The sequence below is a fragment of the Heteronotia binoei genome, chromosome 2 (genome assembly GCF_032191835.1).
Source record: "Heteronotia binoei isolate CCM8104 ecotype False Entrance Well chromosome 2, APGP_CSIRO_Hbin_v1, whole genome shotgun sequence".
Classification (NCBI taxonomy): Eukaryota; Metazoa; Chordata; class Lepidosauria; order Squamata; family Gekkonidae; genus Heteronotia; species Heteronotia binoei.
In genome coordinates, this window is record NC_083224.1 from 74517277 (window position 1) to 74539256 (window position 21980).

General features: G+C 42.1%; 1 protein-coding gene across 6 annotated transcripts in view; it reads right to left on the minus strand.

The window, feature by feature from the left end:
- Positions 1-21980, minus strand: part of SRGAP2 (SLIT-ROBO Rho GTPase activating protein 2) — a 329055-nt gene that overhangs the window by 110535 nt on the left and 196540 nt on the right. For all 6 annotated transcript variants that reach the window (XM_060231292.1, XM_060231295.1, XM_060231293.1 and 3 more), the window contains 2 exons: positions 5455-5670; positions 2370-2498 (listed from right to left, as the gene is read on the minus strand). In XM_060231292.1, coding sequence (XP_060087275.1) covers positions 2370-2498; positions 5455-5670 — 345 coding nt within the window. The remainder of the gene's footprint in view (positions 1-2369; positions 2499-5454; positions 5671-21980) is intronic.

Here is a 21980-nt window from a genome sequence, read left to right on the forward strand (position 1 = left end):
ATAAGCCTTTCCTTTTAGATACAAAAATCAAAAGGTATAGTCTCAGAGAATAATGGAAGGTTGAATTAATCTTGATTAAGAGGCTGGAACCTGTACATAAAATTACCTTGTCCTTATGAAACATGAACAGACCTGGTTCAAGCAAGAGTGTTCTCAATTCCCAGTTATATATTGCTAAGGTTACTACCACCATGAAAGGCAACATGTGGGGTATGATGTTATGCTGGGGAAACTGAAGTGAAAGGGTGGCCTAGGTTCATCACCACGCAGAGTTCTACTAAAAGCTCTGCCTAGGAGATGTCTGAAAATCTACCCAGTTTATTGTGTTGATCTCATGCATTCCAGTCTCAATACAATTTTCAGCAAATAAGAGTACTACAAGTGGGGATCTGCAAGGAACTTGCAGGAGCGGCAAGGCCATTTCCATACCTTTTATTATACCCCTCTCCTACCACCTCTTCTCTCAGCCTCTCTTGCTTATCCTCTTCCCACTCTTTCTCTTACTTTATATCTCTCTTATTTGTGTCTTTCTCTCTCTTTTTCCATCATGCATACTGTTGCTTCTCTTTTCTTATCTATCTCTCTCCCCCACCCCTAATTATTCTTTCTCTCTCCTCCCCATTACTCTCTTATTTTCTCTTCCCTTATCACTTGGATCTTGCCTGCTGACAATTCCACCAATCTCCCCTTCATGTGTCTCCTTGTCATCCTTTTCTTGCAGATGCCCATACACACACTGACTGAGTCAGAGGGCTCTTGGGCCCATCCTTTGTCTGGTACCCTTGACTGCCTATTGAAGGGTCTACATGAATAGCCCTCTTTTCTTGGGGGAAGTTTTAAGGCTGTGTGGATAGGAGCACTCTGAACCTGTCTCCTCATCTGCTCCCAATCTCTGCCAGGTCAGCTCCTGTACACCTATCTCCCTCTCATCTCCAATTGAGTCAGCTTTCTGTGCACCTGTTTCCTGACTCATTCCCACCTGAGTCAGTGCCCTGTGTACCTATATCCCCACCTGCCTCAAGCCTCCACCACTCTGACCTTGGCTGTGATGGGGGAAACCTCACTGGTGACAGAGGAAGCCATACTGGGCCTGGGCTTGCTAGTGATGAAGGAAGCCCCTCCTAATTTCTTCACTGTCTTGGCCACTCAACTTGGTACTCACCTTTTTGCCATCTCAATGGCCTAGGCAACTCCTTCCCCACCCACCTGCAGCTTCATTGCCTCAGAAGGAGTATAAGAGCTGCACAAGCATGGAAGACACTACTGGGTTTTTTTTTTGTGGGGGGTGTTAATTACCCCCAATGTATTTTTTTAAGTGCTTTAAGATTTTTCTGCATACCTTGGGTTTCCCCAAGTTTAAAGAAACATCTCCTTTCTCTTACTGTGGGCCCAGCCTGTGGATTCAGATATCTATAGATCTATCTATACTTGAGTAATAGATATACAGATTCACCAGATTCTTCAGCTGTTTTGGATGTCATTTGGTTTGAAGAGGTTGTTTGGGTCTTATGCACATTTAAGACAAATTTTGTTTAAATCACAACTTCTTTGAAACCATCACATGATGAACCAACATACAAAAGCAACTGAAAATAGGCATACCAATATAGCACCAGTTTTTAATATTGTTCTGTCAGCATCCTATTTTCACAAAATGGAGACAAGGAAAACAACATAAGCCACTTTGGATTTCCAATGAAGAGAAAAGTGGGGTATAAATTAAGTAATAAATTCAATAAATAAATATTCAGCACTATCAGGTTCTCTAATATTACAGGAATACAATTCAGAGAAGAGAATAGTCAAGGCCTCCAACAAATGCTTGAACAGCATAGCATTGAGCACAACTTGTATGATTTTACAGCTGACTAAGTAACAAAAAGAAGACAGCACACAAAGAGGAGGAGCTAATTTACTTGTCTGAAGGTCCCTTTCCCTCTCCCTCAACTAATTACTCTCAAGGCTCCCCAACATCCTTGATTACAGGCCACCAAGGATCATTTATCAGCTATCAGTGATTCTGCTCTATTCAAGGAAGCCGTTCAATCAGTCTTGCTGATCAGGATACCCAAAATAACAAATGACAATGATTTTAATCAACCAAGCACCAAGCTCCTTTAGGCATCCCAAAGCTTAGCTATTGGATCATTAGCCCAAATACTTCAGAATTAAAAATGTAATAGTTTGCCCTGTTAATATTTCATTTTATAAAATTAGTTCAATGGCCTGAGAAGCAATCTAAATTTAGGAAGATAATTCTACCATTCTAGGTGGATTGCTCTCACTAAAGAGGTTAAAAGAGGAAAAGGCATAATGGGTTTTTGCAGCAGTGGCATTCAGTTCAGGTGCCCAAACAACAGCATACTTACATCAATGAGATCAGACAGGTCATGGATGTAATACTTGAAGACAGATGCATTGGTGGCCTCCAGAGCCAGCAGATATTCATTTCTTGCCTTAATAGCCTTCAGTTTATTTTCTGTGTATTTTGCCTGGCGCTGAAAAGAAACAAAAGGGAATTTATTTGAAAAGAAAGAAAACGGACTAGAGGGGAAAATATCCCTGCACTTTTACAGCTTTCATTGCTCAACCCAGCTTTCAGTGGAACTGGGTGAAATATTTAATACCTTTATGCAAAGCACATGTGTTACATAGAATGTGAATCATGAAATTATTGGGTGGTCAAAGAAAATGAAGATAAATCTAGCCAACTGGCAACCCGTGGACAGCAGCCTCCTGCAAGACTATTTTGTCCACTCCCCACTTGCAATTCTAGGCTCCATCAAACTGAAGATTTCTGCAAAGCATAATCCAGATCTGTGGCTAGCAGCCAGGGTTGACCTCTGCAGTAGGCATCACAAGGACAGGTGTGAATTCCTGTTTGGGAAAGCCTGCCTGAGGACTGAATAGGCCGTATTCCCTGGGAGGTTGCTAATGATCACTTCCTTTGTACAGCACAAAAGAATACAGCGTGAAACTGCTTGGTGAGGAGAGAAGGGCACTTGTACAGAATTACAACTTTCAATGAACTGGCTCCCCACTGAGCAGCTGGAAGTTCTCACATGGGTGCATACAGACATAGGTATGTACATATGCATGCCTGTTAGCACTGGAAAAGGAGCTGAAAAGAGCAACTAAAATTATTAAGGAGTTGGAACACCTTCCCTATGAAGAAAGTTTAAAGAGGCTAGAGCTCTTCAGCTTGGAAAATGATGATTGAGGGGTTTATTTATTTATTTATTACGTTAGATTTATATCCCGCCCTCTCCGCAAGCGGACTTAGGGCGGCTCACAACATCATGTCAATAAAATTAAACCAATAAAACATATAAAACCATAATTTACATTTTCGATTTTTAAAACCAATTCTATGGTGCTGCATCAGTACAATATAGGCGGCACTGAGTTTTCAAACAGCGATCACCAGCATTCTATATGATGTTCAGTGGCAGCCCTCTTTCAGTTAAGCCTCGAAGGCCTGCTTAAACAATTTGGTCTTACAGGCCCTGCGGAACACAGACAGATCCCGCAGGGCCCTTATGGCCTCCGGAAGGGTGTTCCAAAGTTCTGGTGCTGCCACCGAAAAAGCCCTAGATCTTGTCACACATAACCTGGCTTCTTTTGGTCCGGGGCCGGACAGTAAATTTTTTGCCCCTGAATGCAGTGCTCTCTGGGGGATATATGGAGAAAGGTGGTCCCATAGATAGGGGTGACTTGATAGAGGTTACATTTACAAAATTATGCATGGGATAGAGAAGGTAGAGAAAGAAGTACTTTCCTCCCTTTCTCACAATACAAGACCTTGTGGGCACTCAATGTAATTAATGAGTGGTAGGCTTAGAACAGATCAAAGGAAGTATTTCTTTATCCAAAGAGTAATTAACACAGGGAATTTACTGCCACAGGAAATGGTGGCATCTACAAGCATAAATAGTTTCAAGAGGGGATTGGATAAACATATGGCGCAGAGGTCCATCAGTGGCTATTAGTTATGTACAGATGGAACATTATGTCTGCAGCAGTGATGCTCTGTGTTCTTGGTGCTTGGAGGGCAACAGTGGAAAGCTTCTGGAATTCTGGCACCACTGATGGACCTGCTGTTGGCCCCTAGGTTTTGACCACTGTGTGACACAGAGTGTTGGACTGGGTAGACCAGTGGCCTGATCCAACATGGCTTGTTTTATGTTCTTGAGCCAAGGCAGGATTCTATGTACCTGAAATTGATCACTTAGCTCCTTGCTCATATAAAACTAAGTTTATCTGCACAGTACAATCAGGCTGCGATATTATAATAATTTTACTGGGAGTAAATCCCATTGACCATAGTAACCCCATAGTTACTGGTGTAACTAACAAGAATTTGAGCAGACTTCAGAGGATGGTAGAAGACATGAGGGCCTGGCATGACTTTGTCTATGGGGTCGCAAAGAGTTGGACTTGACTGTGTGACTGAACAACAACAACAAAAACCCCACTGAATGACATGGAACGTATTGTTAAGTAGATTGCTCCCTTGGTCCTATAACACAAGTTAACGACACCCCAGTATTCTGGCTTCTAACTAGCAAAAACACAAGTCAATGAGCTTAAAGTGCAGTAATGCTCCTTAAGATTACACTGTCAGTAAATTAAAATGAAACAGCCTTTTTTGTAATTATTTTAATTAGACATCTTAGGAAAAAATTGATTTAAAGGATATAACATTTCCAGTAAGAAACAAATAAAATATATTTTAAAATTCTATTATTCCAATTATAGGAGCTGATCTCCTAGGCACTATGGTTACCTTTCTTGTATCTTTCATTTTCATTCACCAAAATAAGATGTGGCCATAAAGAATCAAATTCTCATCTGGCATACATCTGTTTTGTTCCACCAGAGTCAGATTACAGCACAAAGTTAACTGCTGGAGAGGCACACTTAAGAAAAAGTGATGGATGTGCAATAAGGCACTCCAGATAACATATGTTCTTTGTCAGATTTGGTCTCTCAATTTTTCCTCATGATTTCATCTAAATGTGTATCAAAATATCTAACTCCTGACATGGCCCAGTCTGCACATACTGGGCAGGCCTGTCAGCCAGCAATGTGTAACAGGGCCATAGTTTTTTTAGGCATAGGTTGCCAGGGGAAGGAAAACCTGAAGACAGGGGGACAGACAAAGGTAGGTTAGCTGGTGGGTGGGAAAAAAGAGAAGGAAGCAGGAAACAAAAAGAGGTAATAATGGGGGAGGGGAAATGAGAACCCCTCATAGGTCCTTGCAGGTCCCCCCCACTTGTAACAGTATAATTCCCAAATGCAGATATTTAAACTCCTGGGTATGTTTAGCAGATCTGGAATTTCCTAGCTGTGCTCTGTTCATATAGAATGTTCAGCGTATGTAGTTAACTCTTGAGGGACAGAAAAGCTTTGCTGCCGCTGAACAAACATAGCACAAACATATTGCTTACACACCTTCTCCTTCATTTTTTCAATCTTCTTGACTGAACTCCGCCGGACATGTTTTTCTTCAAACTTAACACTGGAGGCTGAATCAGGGGAGCGTGGTGTTTGCTTGTCTTCTTGCTTCACAGACTTGCCAATCTGCTTCTCTTCTTGCTTTTCTGCCTCCTTCAGCTTGCTCTGAGCACTGATGCTGTCTGCATTGTACATGTGGTAGGTCTTCATCACCTGTAAGAAACAACAGCAAGCAAGCCCTAGTTTGTTATTTTGTCCAGTGGAAAATATGGAACTTGACTCATACTTGATGCTCAAAGCTTTACTTATTGCTTGAACTTCAGCTAGGAAAATACTGACCAGAGAACACATAAGGTACACTGAAACAACAGGTGCTGTCAATTCAGTCCAAAGGCCTTCCAATAAAGAAATATCTTAAAATTAGACTGGAAGGCCTATAGGCTGATGGTATCTCTCTCTTCTAGGGGAAAGGAGTTCCATCTGGTTCCATATGATGTGTGTGTGTGTGTGTGCATTTAATGATACTGCACTGAGGTATGTTGTAACATATCAGAACTTTAAAAAATCCATATCAAGCTGTGTAATTTATTAAAACAAAAGTTATAAAGGGCTAGAGAAAAACTGTAAGGAGGGACCACCAACAGCAATGTATATCTGTTTCTAGTTGGAATCCAAAAATTCAGTAAATAGGGGAAATTAGGAAAAGACTCTTCTATTTCAATTTGGGGTAACAAACTCCCCCATATAATTTGTTTGTTTTCTAGTCCAAGATAAACAGGTGCTTTTGTTGAATTGGACAATAATTAAGAAAAGGCAGGTTGGATCTCTTTTGAGAACTGTGTACAGCTGCCAGGGAAAGGAACAAGTCTTCCACAATCCGTTCTATATCTACATCTTCAGTGGACTGACAGGTAGCACAAATGCAAGAGAGCCTGGGGCATTTCTGTATAGCAGTCTGAATCATGCCTATTTGATTCTCCTCTCCCGTAGAGCTTTGCAGTATAGCTGATATGACATTCTTGGTGGCCAGGGTTGACTGCTTTCCTTATGGCCTTGGCTTTCCTATGTATAGAAGAATATATTTTCTAAGGTTATGGTTTCTTTCCCCAGCACCCATGGGGCCCCACAATGCTTTCTTGATGGGTGAAGGCCTATAGTACATGACCTACTGATAAGGCTTGCTAACAATGTCACAGCTATGTGCTGCACTTCCCATGTGGTCAAAATAAAGTCAAAACTATTAGTTTATCTGCTGAAGGCTCCTAGATTCTCAGAATCATCCTCGATATGATATCTATGGCTCTCTATTGATCACATCCCTTCTTATCTATGGACGAGTTCAGGGTACAATTGTACTAGGGATTTGCTTCTGCTAAAAATGTATCAGCCTTATATTAGCCATTTTGATTAAGCCTTTAAGTCCAGAGGGTATAAATTGTTAAAGATTTTTCTCTTCTGGACTGGCCACCATATGAGCCCCAGAGAGTGCTGAGGTCAGCAGGGAAGAACCAGCTGAATATCCCTGGGCCAAGGGAGGCCAGATTGAAGACCACCCGGGATCGAGCCTTCTCAATGGCAGCTCCACTGTTATGGAATCAACTCCCGGAGGAGGTGCAGGCCCTGCGATGCTTAGATCAATTCCACAGGGCCTGTAAGACCTACCTCTTCAAAATAGCCTTCACCTAATGCTAAGAAAGTGTCGCTGGATATGTTTTTAGCCACAGAATGTATCAAAGATTTAAGTTATAGCACCATAATTAATTTTAATACAATTTGTAAATGGATTTATGTCGATTTTATAATTATAAGTGTAAGTACTATGTATAATTTTATAATTTTATTGTATTGTATTCATATGTTGTGAGCCTTCCTGAGCCTGCCCTTGCGGGGAGGGCGGGATACAAATAAAAAGTATTATTATTATTATTATTATTTATTAAAGACCTAAGTTATAGCACCACAATGTTAATTTTAATGTAAGTTGTTAATGATTTAATGATGATTTTATAATTGTAACTGTAATTATTATGTATGGTTTTATTGTATTTTATATTCGTATGCTGTGAGCCGCCCTGAGCCTGCCCTGGCGGGGAGGGCGGGATAAAAATAAAAAGTATTATTATTATTATTATTATTATTATCAACAGCTCCATATGAGACCTTGCTGACCAGTTCAAAATGTTCTGTATGAACCTCTTAGGTTCATACACAGGCACTAACTCAAGTATTGGGTTTTTATGAAATTATGATATGCTGAATATTGAAATGTTATGTTTTTCTGCCTTCATAATTTATAAGATGTAGTACTTTCTGTCTTAAAAGCTTAAAATTGAATAAATTAATTTTGTTTTAGTACAATTCTCTCTTTCTTTACTAATTCCAAATCCTTTACCAGTTTCCACCCACCCAATAAAAGAACTCAAGGGAACTGAGACTCCTAGGAATAGATCTATGTTCCAAATCCTGCAACAACTAAATCCATTACTTCCATACAAATAAGAAGCTGCATGGCCCTTGTGAGATGACTATGTGGTAACAGTGTAGCAGTTTTATGGTGCAGGAAAAAAATAACTTCCTCCCTCAGAGTAGAATTTTTTTAAAATCAGCACTGATTTGTTTCTATTTTTGCTGTGTTCTCTAAAGATAAACAAGTTGAGGCAAATGAATAATCTGAATTCTTCCCTCTTATTGAGATTTAAGCATACTTAACAGTTCAATCTAGGGCTGCCAAGTCCAATTCAAGAAATATCTGGGGACTTTGGGGGTGGAGCCAGGAGACACTGGGGGCGGAGCCAGGAACAAGGGTGTGACAAGCATAATTGAACTCCAAGAGAGTTCTGGCCATCACATTTAAAGGGACAGCACACCTTTTTAAATGTCTTCCTTCCATAGGAAATAATGAAGGATAGGGGCACCTTCTTTTGGGGCTCATAGAATTGGACCCCCTGGTCCAATCGTTTTGAAACTTGGGGGGTACTTTGGGAAGAGGCACTAGATACTATATTGAAAATTTGGTGCCTCTACCTCAAAAAACAGCTCCCCCGGAGCCCCCGAAACCTCCAGAACAATTCCCCATTATACCCTATGAGAATCGATCACATAGGAAATAATGAAGATGTTTCCCTCTCCCCCCCCCCTCTTTCTGACCAGTCTGAAGCAGCGGATCAGCCTCTCAACTCACCATTTGCTGCCAGCTTCTTCACAGAAACACACACAGACACACCATCCTAAATGGAAGCCTTTCAAGTCAAGCCTCTGGAGGTGCAAAGGCACATGGTCCTTTGCAGGCGGGGCTCCCTCTCTCCCCCCCTCTCCCTCCAGCCAGCTGATTGGGACCGGAAGCAGCCTGGGAAAACTGAAGAAAGGCTGCTGCGATCGGGGCTGGGTGGGAAGGGCAGGGCAAGGAAAAGTTGCTGAGATCGGGGCTGGGTGGGAAGGGCCGCCATTCCCCCCCCCCCGCTTTCCAGAGTTTTGGCTAGCGGGAGAAGAAGGCTTCAAATCGGGGGTCACCAGGCAAAGCGGGGGATTTGGGAAGCCTAGTTCAATCCCATGCAGCTCCACTCAGAATTCTACTCGGATCTAATTAATGGGGCTTGTTTCCAGGAAAGCGTGCTCAGGATTGCACCGTATGTTGGGGTTTTTAAACAAAAATAATAAGGTGAAGATTGGAAAAGTTTGATAACCTCTGATTAGGTTATCAACTCTTTACCTCCACCATGTGCCAATTCAGCTTTTTATTCTGTGGTATCTATCTACTTCAGGCCCTGTTTCCTGAAACTGGGTTGAAAGTTACTTCTATCCTTTAATGGTATGGAAGAGGAGCAGTTGTGTCAGTGACAAATGCTTTAAGGATGCAAGATTCCCAAATATTACTTTCAAATATTATTCTCAGGGGCTATGAGAGGTACCCTTTGAAATCCAACACCAACTTGTAAACATGCTCAGCAGAGAGCAGATGCCTGTTCCAACCCTGAAATCCTGAAACAAGCCAAGCTGCTGCCTCAATTCCTTTCAGTTTTCAGGCACAAAGCCACTGAGGCTTGTTTCACCTCAGTTTGAACTTGACTGCATTTTTTAAGTGGAATACATTCTCGCTCCTCCTGCAGCGATTAACTAATGCTTCTTGGTTACAGAAGGAAGTTGTAGTCAAACATGCAAACCCGGTCAGCATTAAAGAGAGATTTTCGGAATAATTTATAGGCCACACTTGAGTTACTACATATTGTTAGGTTTTAAAAAGCAGCCCTGAGACTGATCACCACAAGCAGGTCCCTGACCCACAAAACATTGAAAAGGAAATCTGATGTCACAGAATGGCTGCATTGACCCACAAGTGCTGTTTTGCTTCAGATCCTCTGAATGGCTGAGGCACTCATCAGCTGTCCCAGGTCTCCACCCAGTGGTGCAGCACTCACCTGAGACCACTAGTATCTCTCTGGGTATCTATGCCACCACCTGCTGGTAATTTACAATATCTCCTGCTAAGAGGGCCCAGCACTCCTAGCACTCTGAAGGTGTCACCATTCACAGGTTCCAACTAGTGCCTGTATCTCCTACTCATTCCAATTAGGTAACACTAGGACAGCTTACTGCATTTGCATACTCTAGAGATCCAGATTTCTATTGACCAACTGCCTCCCTTTCCTCTTTTGTAATGCATTTGAGTGGGGATTAATGTGGTTATGGGGAACAAACTTCCAACATTCAATGTAATAATAAATTTATTAAAAAGGAAATAGCCACACAAATACTCTGCACAGCAGAGAAAGGATACAAATTAAAGGTGTCTGCACTCTATCTTCTGTCCCTTTGCAATGCATAGCCTGATTGCTGTACTGGGTTAGGTCTTCTCTTTCTGTAAATCACAGGAAGAGATACAGGCTAGCATTTGGCCTCCCCATGTCTCTCCCCACCCTTGGTGTCATATTCCTGCCAGCAGGGGTGGAAATGGGGCAAAAGGTCAAAATTACTGATTTTACTGGCCCCCCCCAAAAAAACTGTGCAAAAACTGACAAAAAGATAACAAAATACTGACAAATTACTGAACAATTTAATTTTAGCATATTAATAAATTAATAAATAAATTTAGCCTATTAATAAATTAAAGTAAAACTGGGACTTCATTAAAAATTATTATTATCTGGCCTCCACCATCCCCATAGCCAGCAATCGTACATTGTTTTATTGGATAAAATATGAAGAAAGGTCAATGTTTTCATTATTGTTCAAAACGTTAAGGGGAAAAATCCCTTTAAAAATAATCACATACTGCAGATAATAAAACAGCTATATCTGTTGATATGGTTGGCTGCATATTGCCCCATCACTTTTGGCTGAGGGGTAGGATGCCATTGTGGGATGGTTAAAGTAGAGTCAACTGATACTGAATCCTGCTGTGACGGAATCAAAGGGTTAATGGAGAAACTGAGGACTCAGAGAGCCCTGAGTCATGTGACCCGAAGGTTGGGGCCAGGGCTGCTCAGAACTCTCAAGTCCTGAGTGACAGCTAATGGCTCAGAGGTTAACTGTCGGAAAAAATGGTCAGAAAGAGAGAGTGGGACTCAGAGAGTGTGTGAGAGAGGCTTGGTGTGAAGTGAAGCTCTATATACACTCTGTGAAATCAGCCAGGTGGCTGAGCGTGAGGCATATCTCTAGGTCACGAGTGCCCTCTAAGGAAGAGGAAGGTGACAGAGAGTGTCTAAGTGGAAGACCTTAGTGGTCACAGACATATGATAAACTGCTCCTAGGAGTTTATAAGGTGGCTGAGGGAGAGCCGTGGGTCTGAGGGAGTCAGGAGAGCTGGGGCTTGTCAAACCAGATGACTCGAGGGACCAGGCACTCAAAGCCCAAGAGGCTAGCCTGATTTAAGTTTAGGAGAGTGGATTAAAAGAAGAACTGTGCACCCTAAAATACCTCTGAGCATTATTGGAGGGTATAGCAAATGTTATTCCTACAAGATACAAACTAGCCTCTGTATATACATCCCATCCCCCAGTTAAAGCCTATTTTGTAAATAAAGAACTATAGTTTGCTGTTACATTCTCTTGTGCCTGTGTGATTGGGAAAGACTTTAAATCTGCAGTGGTCCCCTGCTCATATACCTTATCAGAACCCTGAAGAGACTAACGTATATTTAGCTGCCCTCACTGAGGCAGGAGGCGATAGGCTGGCGTCGCCATAGTAGTTGTGATATCTGCTAAGACTAAATTCTATGGCTGGGCAAGGAGGATTCAGGGCTGGGGTGCCAACTCCCAACTCTTGATGGTGTGTTCTTAACACCGGCACCAACTTCCAAGAGCTTGGGTATGATCTTGGATGCCTCCTTATCAATAGAGGCTCAGATCACAGCTGTTGCCAGACTGGTGTTTTTCTGGCTACATCAGGTCAGGCAACTGGCCCTCTACCTGTCCTGTCCTGACACAGCCACAGTAATCCATGCAACAGTCACCTCCAGATTGGACTACTGTAATTTGCTCTATGTGAGTCTACACTTGAGACTGACCCAGAAACTCTAGCTGGTACAGAATGCAATGGGGTGCAGGTTCTTATGGAGACCTCGCAAATATCATAAATTCAACCTGTGCTGCATGAGCTTCACTGGTTACCAATTAAGCACCAGAGCAGGTGCAACATCTTGATGCTTATCTTTAAGGCTCTTAATGGTCTCCAACCATGTATCTTTGTGACTGCGGCTCCTGGTATTTCCCCTGAAGGGCATTATACTCACTGATAAGAACTTGCTTGTGGTGTCCTTCCCTCAACCTGGTGGAACTTTCCGCCAAGTAACATCTGTGCCCTGAGGGACTTGTTGCAGCTATTATTATTATTTATTAGATTTGTGAATCGCCTTATCCCGGCTGCCTTATCCTGTTCTGCAGGACATGTGAGGCATTCAGTTCAGGACAGTGAAATCATTCAGCTGGCTGGCACTCTCCCACCTCTGCAAGATGGTAGCATAATTGGAAATTTAGATCTGAGCAAATTTGACTGATATTTTAGTGTAATTGCAATGTTTCAACCTATATAATATTATTGTTGTACACTGCCCTAAGCCCTGTTTACAGGGAATAGGAAGTATAAAAATCAAATTTAATAAATAATAACATATTAAAATCATACATAATCTTTCCTCAAAATTGCAGTAACAAAAACGAATCAAAACACAAACTGTATCCACAAAAACAAAGAAATACTGACTTTACTGATGAATTTTTTAAAAAACCTGATAAATTAATTATCAAGATGAAAAAACGGATTTTTGCTGATTTTACTGACCATTTTCCACTTGTGTGCCAGGGTGTGAGATGGCCCTTTGACTGTTCTCTGCTGGCCAGAAGCATTCTCTGTTAGCCAAACTTTAAGTACTGGATGCTTGTGAAAACCACTGTGGGGATGGATGGGTAAGAACTTAGAACAATTAACCTCTCCCTTGTCCTTTTACTTGCCACTCCAAAATTCCCAAGTGTGATGTAGCCCAAAGTGGAGGGTACTTCTCCATACCTCACATACAGCAACAATAAACAATCTCTGTTTTAAGTGACTTCAGACTACACATATTGCTTTATTAGCTGCACAGCTCCATATCTGGCTATCAAATTGTATCACCGACCAACAAATGCCAGCTATAGCTGGGTGGTAAATATGATCTCAATTACATAATGACCCTTAATGGGAAAAACAGTGGTTGCTACAAATAACCATCAGAGCCTACTAGATACAGCCATCTGAGGCCCACTTGTATCTCTATGACTCAAAGCACCTGCACTAATCCTTTGGAGAAGTGTAGCTTATTGTTGTGAAACTGAACACAGCCAGATGAGAATTATGATCTATTATCTCAGAATGATAATTGCTAAATTCTCAAAATTGAAGAGACAGCTGCACCATCATTCTAGTAACTCCAACATGTAAAAATTATATTTGTTGCTAAGCTACAGAAAACCAGGAAAAGCAGTATATTCTAAGTATATGCTCACAAAGCCATCATCATACATCATTCAACACTGTTCTTTGTATACAGCCAGATTTAAGTATACAGATGTCAGCAAAAACAGTCTGACTTCTGAATCTGGGGATGATGTTGTAGTGGACCTGGTATCAGTAACTAAGGAATAAACCCAACAACAACAACACTACAGGACCTGTGGTTTCTTTAAAATGCATATGTTATGACCTGAACTTTGTAAGATGACCTGAATTTGAGTCTTAAGGCAATTAAGTCATACATCACTTTCTGCCATAATCAGAGCATCCAGATTAAAAATATTACATCATAAGTACATCTTCCTTCCATATACGCCCTGGAGGTCGCTTCGTTCAGCCTCCCAGGATCTTCTGACAGTCCCCAGCCCAAGGGATGCCTGTCTTGCCTCCACCAGGGCCAGGACTTTTTCGGTCCTGGCCCCGACCTGGTGGAATCAGCTCCCTATGGAGATCCGGGTCCTACCTGGCTCACTGGCCTTTCATGGGGCCTGTAAAACGGAGCTGTTCCACCAGGTCTTTGGATGAGGCAGCGGGTATCTCTCTATTAGATCAGTTGGCCTCCCCCTGCGCCCTTACGGCCCGCTGCATCACTGTATTGTGGAGCTATACTATCTTGCTTTATATCACCTTGCTGAACTAACTTACTGCACTTACTGAATGTTGAACTTGTTTTTATAATGATTTTATTGTGATTTAAATTGTTATACTCTGCTCTGAGCCCCCCCAAAAGAGGGAAGGGGTGGAATAGAAATTAATAATAATAATTAAAAAAACCATTAAAGCAAAAAATAAAATAAAATAAAAATTGCTCATACAATTAAAACCAAAGCTAAAATACACATGTGAAAACAGCAATTAAAACATAGAGCAGGAGGGAGGAATCTCTGAGGGAACTTCAGATGAAACAAAAAAAGGCTTCACCCACTGAAGAAAGATAGCAACAGAAGGGCACAGATGATTCCCCCTAGGAAGAAAGTTCCAGAGTTCTGGTGCCGTAATCAAGAAGGCACTTTCCTGGGTTTCCACCCATCTAACCTCAGAAGGTGGGGGCACCTGAAATGGCACCTTGGAAAATGAATGCTAGCAGCAGGGCTGTAGCCAGGATTTCAAATTTGGTGGGGCCAATAGCCATGTTTTTTGTTTGGGGAGGGGGGCAGGAAGTGTGGGTCAATGCATCAAAACTTCTGAGACAGGTAGCCTCTTCCCCCCTTCCTTCCTGGCCCCCGTGCATGTGCCTAGTGCCAGATGGAGTCTGTGCATGTGAAGAGAGAGGCTGAGACAAGGCTTCAGTGTGCACTCTGCACCAACTGAAATTTCCCAGTATTTTCGGAGGGCAGCCCCACATAGAGTACACTGTAATAAACTAATCTAGGTTTGACTGGGGCATGGAGCATGGGCACAGCAGCCAAATCCTTTCTGCTCCAGAAAGGCTACTGTTGGCTGACCAGTTGGTAAAAAGCATGCCTGGCCACAACTGGCACCTGCTTATCCAGCAAGGGTTTCAGTCCCAATAACACCCCTCAGCTATAGACCTGCTCCTTCATGGGGAGCGCAACCGCATCCAGAAGAGGAGACACCTTAATTCCTGGGTCACGTTGATGCTGAAAAGCAGAGAGGAAAAGATGAAGCCCTGAGAGACCTCCAAAGTCAAGGGACTGAGCAACAGTCCCTCAGCACCACCTTCTGAAACCTACTCTAAGGTATATTTCACGTGACAGCAATCTAACTGCAACAGCAGCACACAATCCATCAAGCACCACAGAACTGTGCAAAAGGGCTGCAAAACCTGCACTACAAGCAAATTGGCAATTTCAAGTAAAAATGTGGAGGGTTAGAAAAAGTGATTATCACTGCACATGCTTGAGTATGATGCTTGATCACTGGTCTTTATATAGATGTGTTGTGATCCACAACTGGGTCACAACTTGTATGTTAGCTGCACCATATAATTTTTGTAACCCCTTTGCCATAGAGAAAGAAAGGAAAAAGAGCCATACACAGCTTTGAGACTGCCTCCGAAGGATTAGAGTCAAGCAAGCACATCCCCTAGCATCCCCTTTTTCCAGCAGTTCCATACAATCCTCAGAAAAGAGAAAGGGGATTACAATACCCCCAGCCCTCTCTTCTGCCCCTGGTTAGTGAGATGTGACCTGGCCCTTCCTCCTCCCCAGCTACCTGAGGTTCTGTTTAATTGTATTGAATATGTTGTACATTGCCCAGTGCCCTGCTATGGCAGGGATTGGCAATCCATAATTTTAATAAATAATAATAAAAATAAAAAATAAAGGTTCCCTGGGGATGGGCTTACCCTGGGATCTTCCAATTGAGGGATGGAACTCTGCCCACATTACCTACCTCCTGCCGGCATGGTACATAATAAATACATGCATACGAACATAAGAGAAGCCATGTTAGATCAGGCCAATGGCCCATCCAGTCCAACACTCTGTGTCACACAGTGGCAAAAAAATGTATATATATATTGTATATAAATTGTATTGTGAGAAAGGGAGAAAAGTACTTCTTTCTCTACTTTCTCCATCCCATGCATTATCTTGTAAACCTCTATCATGTCACCCCTCAGTCGACGTTTCTCCAAGCTAAAGAGTCCCAAGCGTTTCAACCTTTCTTCATAGGGAAAGTGTCCCAGCCCTTTAATCATTTTAGTTGCCCTTTTCTGGACTTTCTCCAATGCTATAATATCCTTTTTGAGGTGCAGCGACCAGAGCTGCACACAGTACTCCAAATGAGACCGCACCATCGTTATATACAGGGGCATTATGATACTGGCTGATTTGTTTTCAGTTCCCTTCCTAATAATTCCCAGCATGGCGTTGGCCTTTTTTATTGCAAACGCACACTGTCTTGACATTTTCAGTCAGTTATCTACCACGACCCCAAGATCTCTCTCTTGGTTAGTCTCTGCCAGTTCACACCCCATCAACTTGTATTTGTAGCTGGGATTTTTGGCCCCAATGTGCATTACTTTGCACTTGGTCACATTGAACCCCATCTGCCACGTTGACGCCCACTCACCCAGCCTCAACAGATCCCTTTGGAGTTCCTCACAATCCTCTCTGGTTCTCACCACCCTGAACAATTTAGTGTCATCTGCAAACTTCACTGCTCACTCCCAACTCTAAATCATTTATGAACAAGTTAAAAGAGCATGGGACCCAGTACCGAGCCCTGCGGCACCCCACTACTTACCGTCCTCCACTGCAAAGACTGCCCATTTATATTCACTCTCTGCTTCCTATTACTCAGCCAGTTTTTGATCCACAAGAGGACCTGTCCTTTTACTCCATGACTCTCAAGCTTTCTAAGGAGCCTTTGATGAGGAACTTTATCAAAAGCTTTCTGGAAGTCAAGGTAAACAACATCTATCGGGTCTCCTTTGTCCACATGTTTGTTCACCCCCTCAAAGAAATGTAACAGGTTAGTGAGGCAAGATCTTCCCTTACAGAACCCATGCTGAGTCTTCCTCAATAACTCGTGTTCATCAATGTGCCTACTCATTCTGTCGTTGACAGTGCTTTCTACCAACTTTCCCGGTATTGAAGTCAGACTGACTTCAAGTTCTCCTCTGGAACACTTTTTAAAGATGGGGGTGACATTTGCTACCTTCCAGTCCTCAGGAACGGAGGCAGATTTCAATGAAAGATTACAGATTTTTGTTAGAAGATCCACAAGTTCAACTTTGAGTTCTTTCAGAACTCTCGGATGTATGCCATCCGGACCCGGTGACTTATTAGTTTTTAAGTTGTCTATCAGTTGTAGGACCTCCTCTTTTGTCACCTCAATCTGATTCAGGTCTTTCAACACCCCTTCCAAAATTAGTGGTTCTGGGGCGGGCAAAAAGTTCTCATCTTCCACAGTGAAGACAGGCAAAAAATTCATTCAGCTTCTCAGCCATTTCCCTATCCTTCTTCAGTAATCCTTTTACCCCATGGTCATCCAACGGCCCCAATGCCTCCCTGGCTGGTTTCCTACTTCTAATACATTTGAAGAAATTTTTATTGTTGGTCTTTATGTTTTTTGCAATATGCTCCTCATAGTCCCTTTTTGCCTGCCTGATCACAGTCTTGCATTTGATTTGCCACAGCCTGTGTTCCCTTTAACTAATCTCCCTTGGACTGGTTTTCCACCGCTTAAAGGAGTCCTTCTTACCTTTTACAGCTTCCATTACTTTGTTTGTTAACCATGCAGGCCTTTTCTTATGCCTGTTTGTGCTTTTCCTAATGTTTGTGCCTTTCCTAATTGTGCCTTTCTTATGCCAGACTCGCCCTGCTCTCTCTCCTTTGTCAACTTGGCAAGTATGCCTGCTGGCCTCTTACTGATCTTGCTGCCTCCTCCTGGTATATTCTCAGGCCTGCCGGTTGTATGCAGCCTGTTCTGGTCTTCTGTGGGGCATGACAGAACTGGAAAACTCCACCACTATGCCCAACATGCTGTCTTTCAGCCTCCTGTCAAGTCCCAGAACTGTGGGTGAGGGTGGGGAAGATGCTGACAGTCCTGGACAATAGTGTTGGTGAATGGATAAACAAATCTGAAAGCACTGCCTCCAAACATTTGCATATTTATAAAAAAGGGGAGGGGCTCATGTGCTTTTTATAGGAAGGGCAAACCTTCCATGGACTAATAACTGTTTCAAAAAGATAGATCCCAGTAGGCAGCCGTGTTGGTCTGAAGCAATAGCACAAAGCAGTAGACAAGTGCACCTTTGAGACCAACTAAGTTTTATTCAGAATGTAAGCTTTCCTATGCTCTTAAGCAGGCTTCATCAGACAAAATGGGAATGGCAAGCAGAAATTCTTAATATAAGTGAGTTGGTATGCAGAATCATGGGAATGTCTTTAGCAGATTAAAAGAATCACAAATAGGGATCTGCGTTATTTATTTATTTTATTGGATTTATATTCTGCACTCCCCGCTGAAGCAGGCTCAGGGCGACTCACAACAGTAAAAACATTTACAGGTTAAACATTAATTAATTAAAATCTTACAATAAAACAATTAAAACATTTTAAAAACAGTTTGGTGCTAATAATAATAATACATTGCAGTAATTTCAGTCTTCTTGAGTACCCTCACATGTGGCTATCTATTAAAAGCAAATTGAAATAAAGCTGTCTTGCAAGCCTTGCGGAACTGAACAAGGTCCTGCAAGGCTCTTGCTTCTTCTGGCAGTTGGTTCCACCTATAGGAGCCCGCTATAGAGAAGGCTCTCTCCCAAGTGATCTTCAGTCTTGCCTCCCTTGGCCCAGGGATCGATAATGGGTTCCATGTCCCTGATCTAAGTACCCTCTGGGGAACATATGGGAAGAGACGATCCCTAAGGTAGACAGGTCCTCAGTCATATAACATACATTATAGTTTGCCATTAGAAAAAGATGTCTTCCTTTTTTTCTAATGGCAAACTATAATGTATGTTATAACCTCTTGAGAAACCATACCCTCTATTTAAACTAACAAAGCCAGAATGTTACCTAGATTTGTGGAACTTTGCACCTACAACAGCAGTCTGCTTTTTATCACCCTCCAGTGTTGTTTCAGCCCTGCTTTGTTCTAACACTAACAAACAGAGATCCCTATTTGTGATTCTTTTAATCTGCTAAAACATTTCCATGATTCTACGTACCAACTCACTTATATTAAGAATTTGCTGCTTGCCATTCCCATTTTGTCTGATGAAGTCTGCTTAAGAGCATACGAAAGCTTGCATTCTGAATAAAACTTAGTTGGTCTTTAAGGTGCACTTGTCTACTGCTTTGTTCTGTTTCAAAAAGAGAAAGCGGAGGAGAGGAATGCATGGGCAAATTGTATTGAGCTGCAGAGAGACAGTTTAACTCCCCAGGGATCTGTGTTGGGATTGGTGCGATTTATTCAGAAATGACCTAAAACTGGGGGTGAACAGTGACAATGAAATTCACAGGTGACATTAAATTGTTAGGAAGGTGAATACGCAAGGGTATTGCAAGAAGCTTCAAAACTTTTCCCCTTTATTCATAATACCAGAACTTATTGGAGGTATATTTTAAAAAGAAAAAAGGAAGTACCACTTCACACAACAGCTAGCTGATTTGTGGAATTCACTGACATGAGAATACAGTCATGGACACTAGCTTGGACAGACTATATATTTATGGCAGAAAGGTCTATTGTTGATTATCAGTCATGATAGGTGAATAGCATCTCTGGCTTCAAAAGCAGAATTACTCTTCTGTCACACGCCAGGAAGCAGTCGCTCTGTGAGGTCTGTTTTCTGTGAGTTCTGTTTGTTGGCTTCCCTCTGGGCAATGTCAGAAAAAGAATATTGAATTCAACTGGTATGATCCAGCATGGCTACTCTCATGTTAAGTTTTTACTATTGGGATGGCTGAACATTATAATTAAGAGAAGATTTGCCCTGGAATTTAAGGAAAAGGTAGGTGCAAGAAATGTCAAAATGTTATCAAGAATAAATGCAAGAATTAGGTCTGTATAAAACCAAACACGTATGCACACACAGTATATGTGATAGCCAATAGCTTAATTTGAGCCTGAAAACAAATGGGTAGCCAATAAAGTATCTGCAGAATGGGAGTAATATACTTCTTAAGTCCAGCTCCTGCTAGTAGTAGAGTTATGGCTTTCTGGACCAGCTGGAGTTTCCAAGCTGATCTGAGAGTAGTGCCATTACAATAGTCTAGTCTTGATGTTACTGTGGCATGGATCCAGGTGGCCATATTAGCTGTATCAAGGTAAGGAGCCATTTTTGGGGGGCTAGGCTGAGTTGGTAGCCCTCCGTGAAGGGTCAGAAAAAAAAGAAAGATGAGGATATGGGGGCTGATAGGATGAGGAAAAGAGGAACTAATGCGGGGATGGGATACAATGAAAGCAAGGTGTCCCCACAAGTTCTTGCATGTTCATCACAATGTAAGTGGACCTAGCAGCTGGCACAGTACAACTCAGCTCAGTCTGGTGGCTAGCACTGAACAGAAGGAAGGAGAACTGGATGTAAAAGTTAGATTGGCTGCTAGGTGAAAAGGAGAGAATGTATCAGGAAAAGGAGTATGGCTATATGGGTTTTCAGAGAGGGGGAGGAGAAAACAGTGAGAGAGGGGGAAATTAGATGCTCTCTACAAGTCCTTACAGGTCCCCCCACTTGTGGAATTCCATTACCAATTCCCACTGTTAGTAAGAACTTGGTAAGAAAAGATCACAGTACCAGCAAAATAAGTTACCATCTTCTCCCCTGGAACATAAGCACACTACCATTCACATTTCCAGTTGCTCTTAAACTTGGAGGGATTTCATAAATGTGAATTGCATAGAAGTACAGGCAGCTCCAATGTCAAGTAAAGAAATACTTTCACTATGTGCACACAGTATTTGCAAGTATATAATGGTTTCTCTGGACAACAGCATGAGGCCATTATTTTCTGATGTAAGATACCCTAAAGATAGTCTTATCACTAACAAGCTGTTAGGAGATTTTCTTGCAAAACCTTTGCCCCATGGTACACAATCTCACAAATTAAGATTATTATTTTATACTTCCACAGGTTCCATTTCAGAAGGCATGTAAGTGGCAACCAGTTAACCTGAAATAAGGCAAAATATCTGACAGGTGCTGTGGCCAACTGATACATTTTGTACATCTCTTCCCATTTGGCATCAAGCTATCCCCTCAAACTCCTTGTGATCACATCATGTTGCTACTTAGCAGTCACAGTGACCCAATGGAGCCGTGGCAAAGCAGCATGAACTTTCTTATAGAAACATCCTTGAGGATTTACTAAGGCTAATTATTCCCATTTCCAGGAAGCAAGAAAAAAAGCCACAACAAGACGCACCCTCCAGTCTCCTGCAGAGCATGGCTGCTATGTCGCCACGCCAACCTAATGTTCAAAATGTTAAACATCTGCAGCTGGAATTCAGTAAAGTACTAAAAATTCCACTGCACCACAGCAAGCAGCAAAGGCTCTGAACTCCGCAAATTTTAAAAGCCATTCAAAACATTTGGCTATAATAAGATGTAACCTCTATCCCTGTGCGATTTGCTGATTCATGTAGGCTCAGCACCAGGAGTTTGTACCTCGAGTGTCATGACTAATAACTCCAGCTCCATGCCAGGGTCAATATGTTTTGGTCTCCAGAGCATTCTTGAACCATCTTTTCACAGGGGATGTGGGAAAGGAGTCTGGCTGTGCAATGATTGTTGTTGACTAGGCAAAATCCATGAACAGCCTGAGCAACAGCCCCAAAGAAAACATTTGCAAGACCTGGTTGTTAAAATAGAAACAATTTGGTCGCAGCTGCCGAGAAGACAGATTCAATCAACATGAAAATGTATCCCATTCAGCTGTGCATGAAGAAATGTCCCAGAGCTGCAAGTGAACTTATGAACACATTTATTCTGCCTCTCTAGGCAACGTCTCTTCCTTGGAGTGCTTGCTAGCTAGCTATGCTACTGAGCAAAAAGACAGCGCATAAGAACTGAGGCTGGTAGTGTAATGACAAAGAAATGAGCTACAAGTAGATAAGACCCTGGTTTC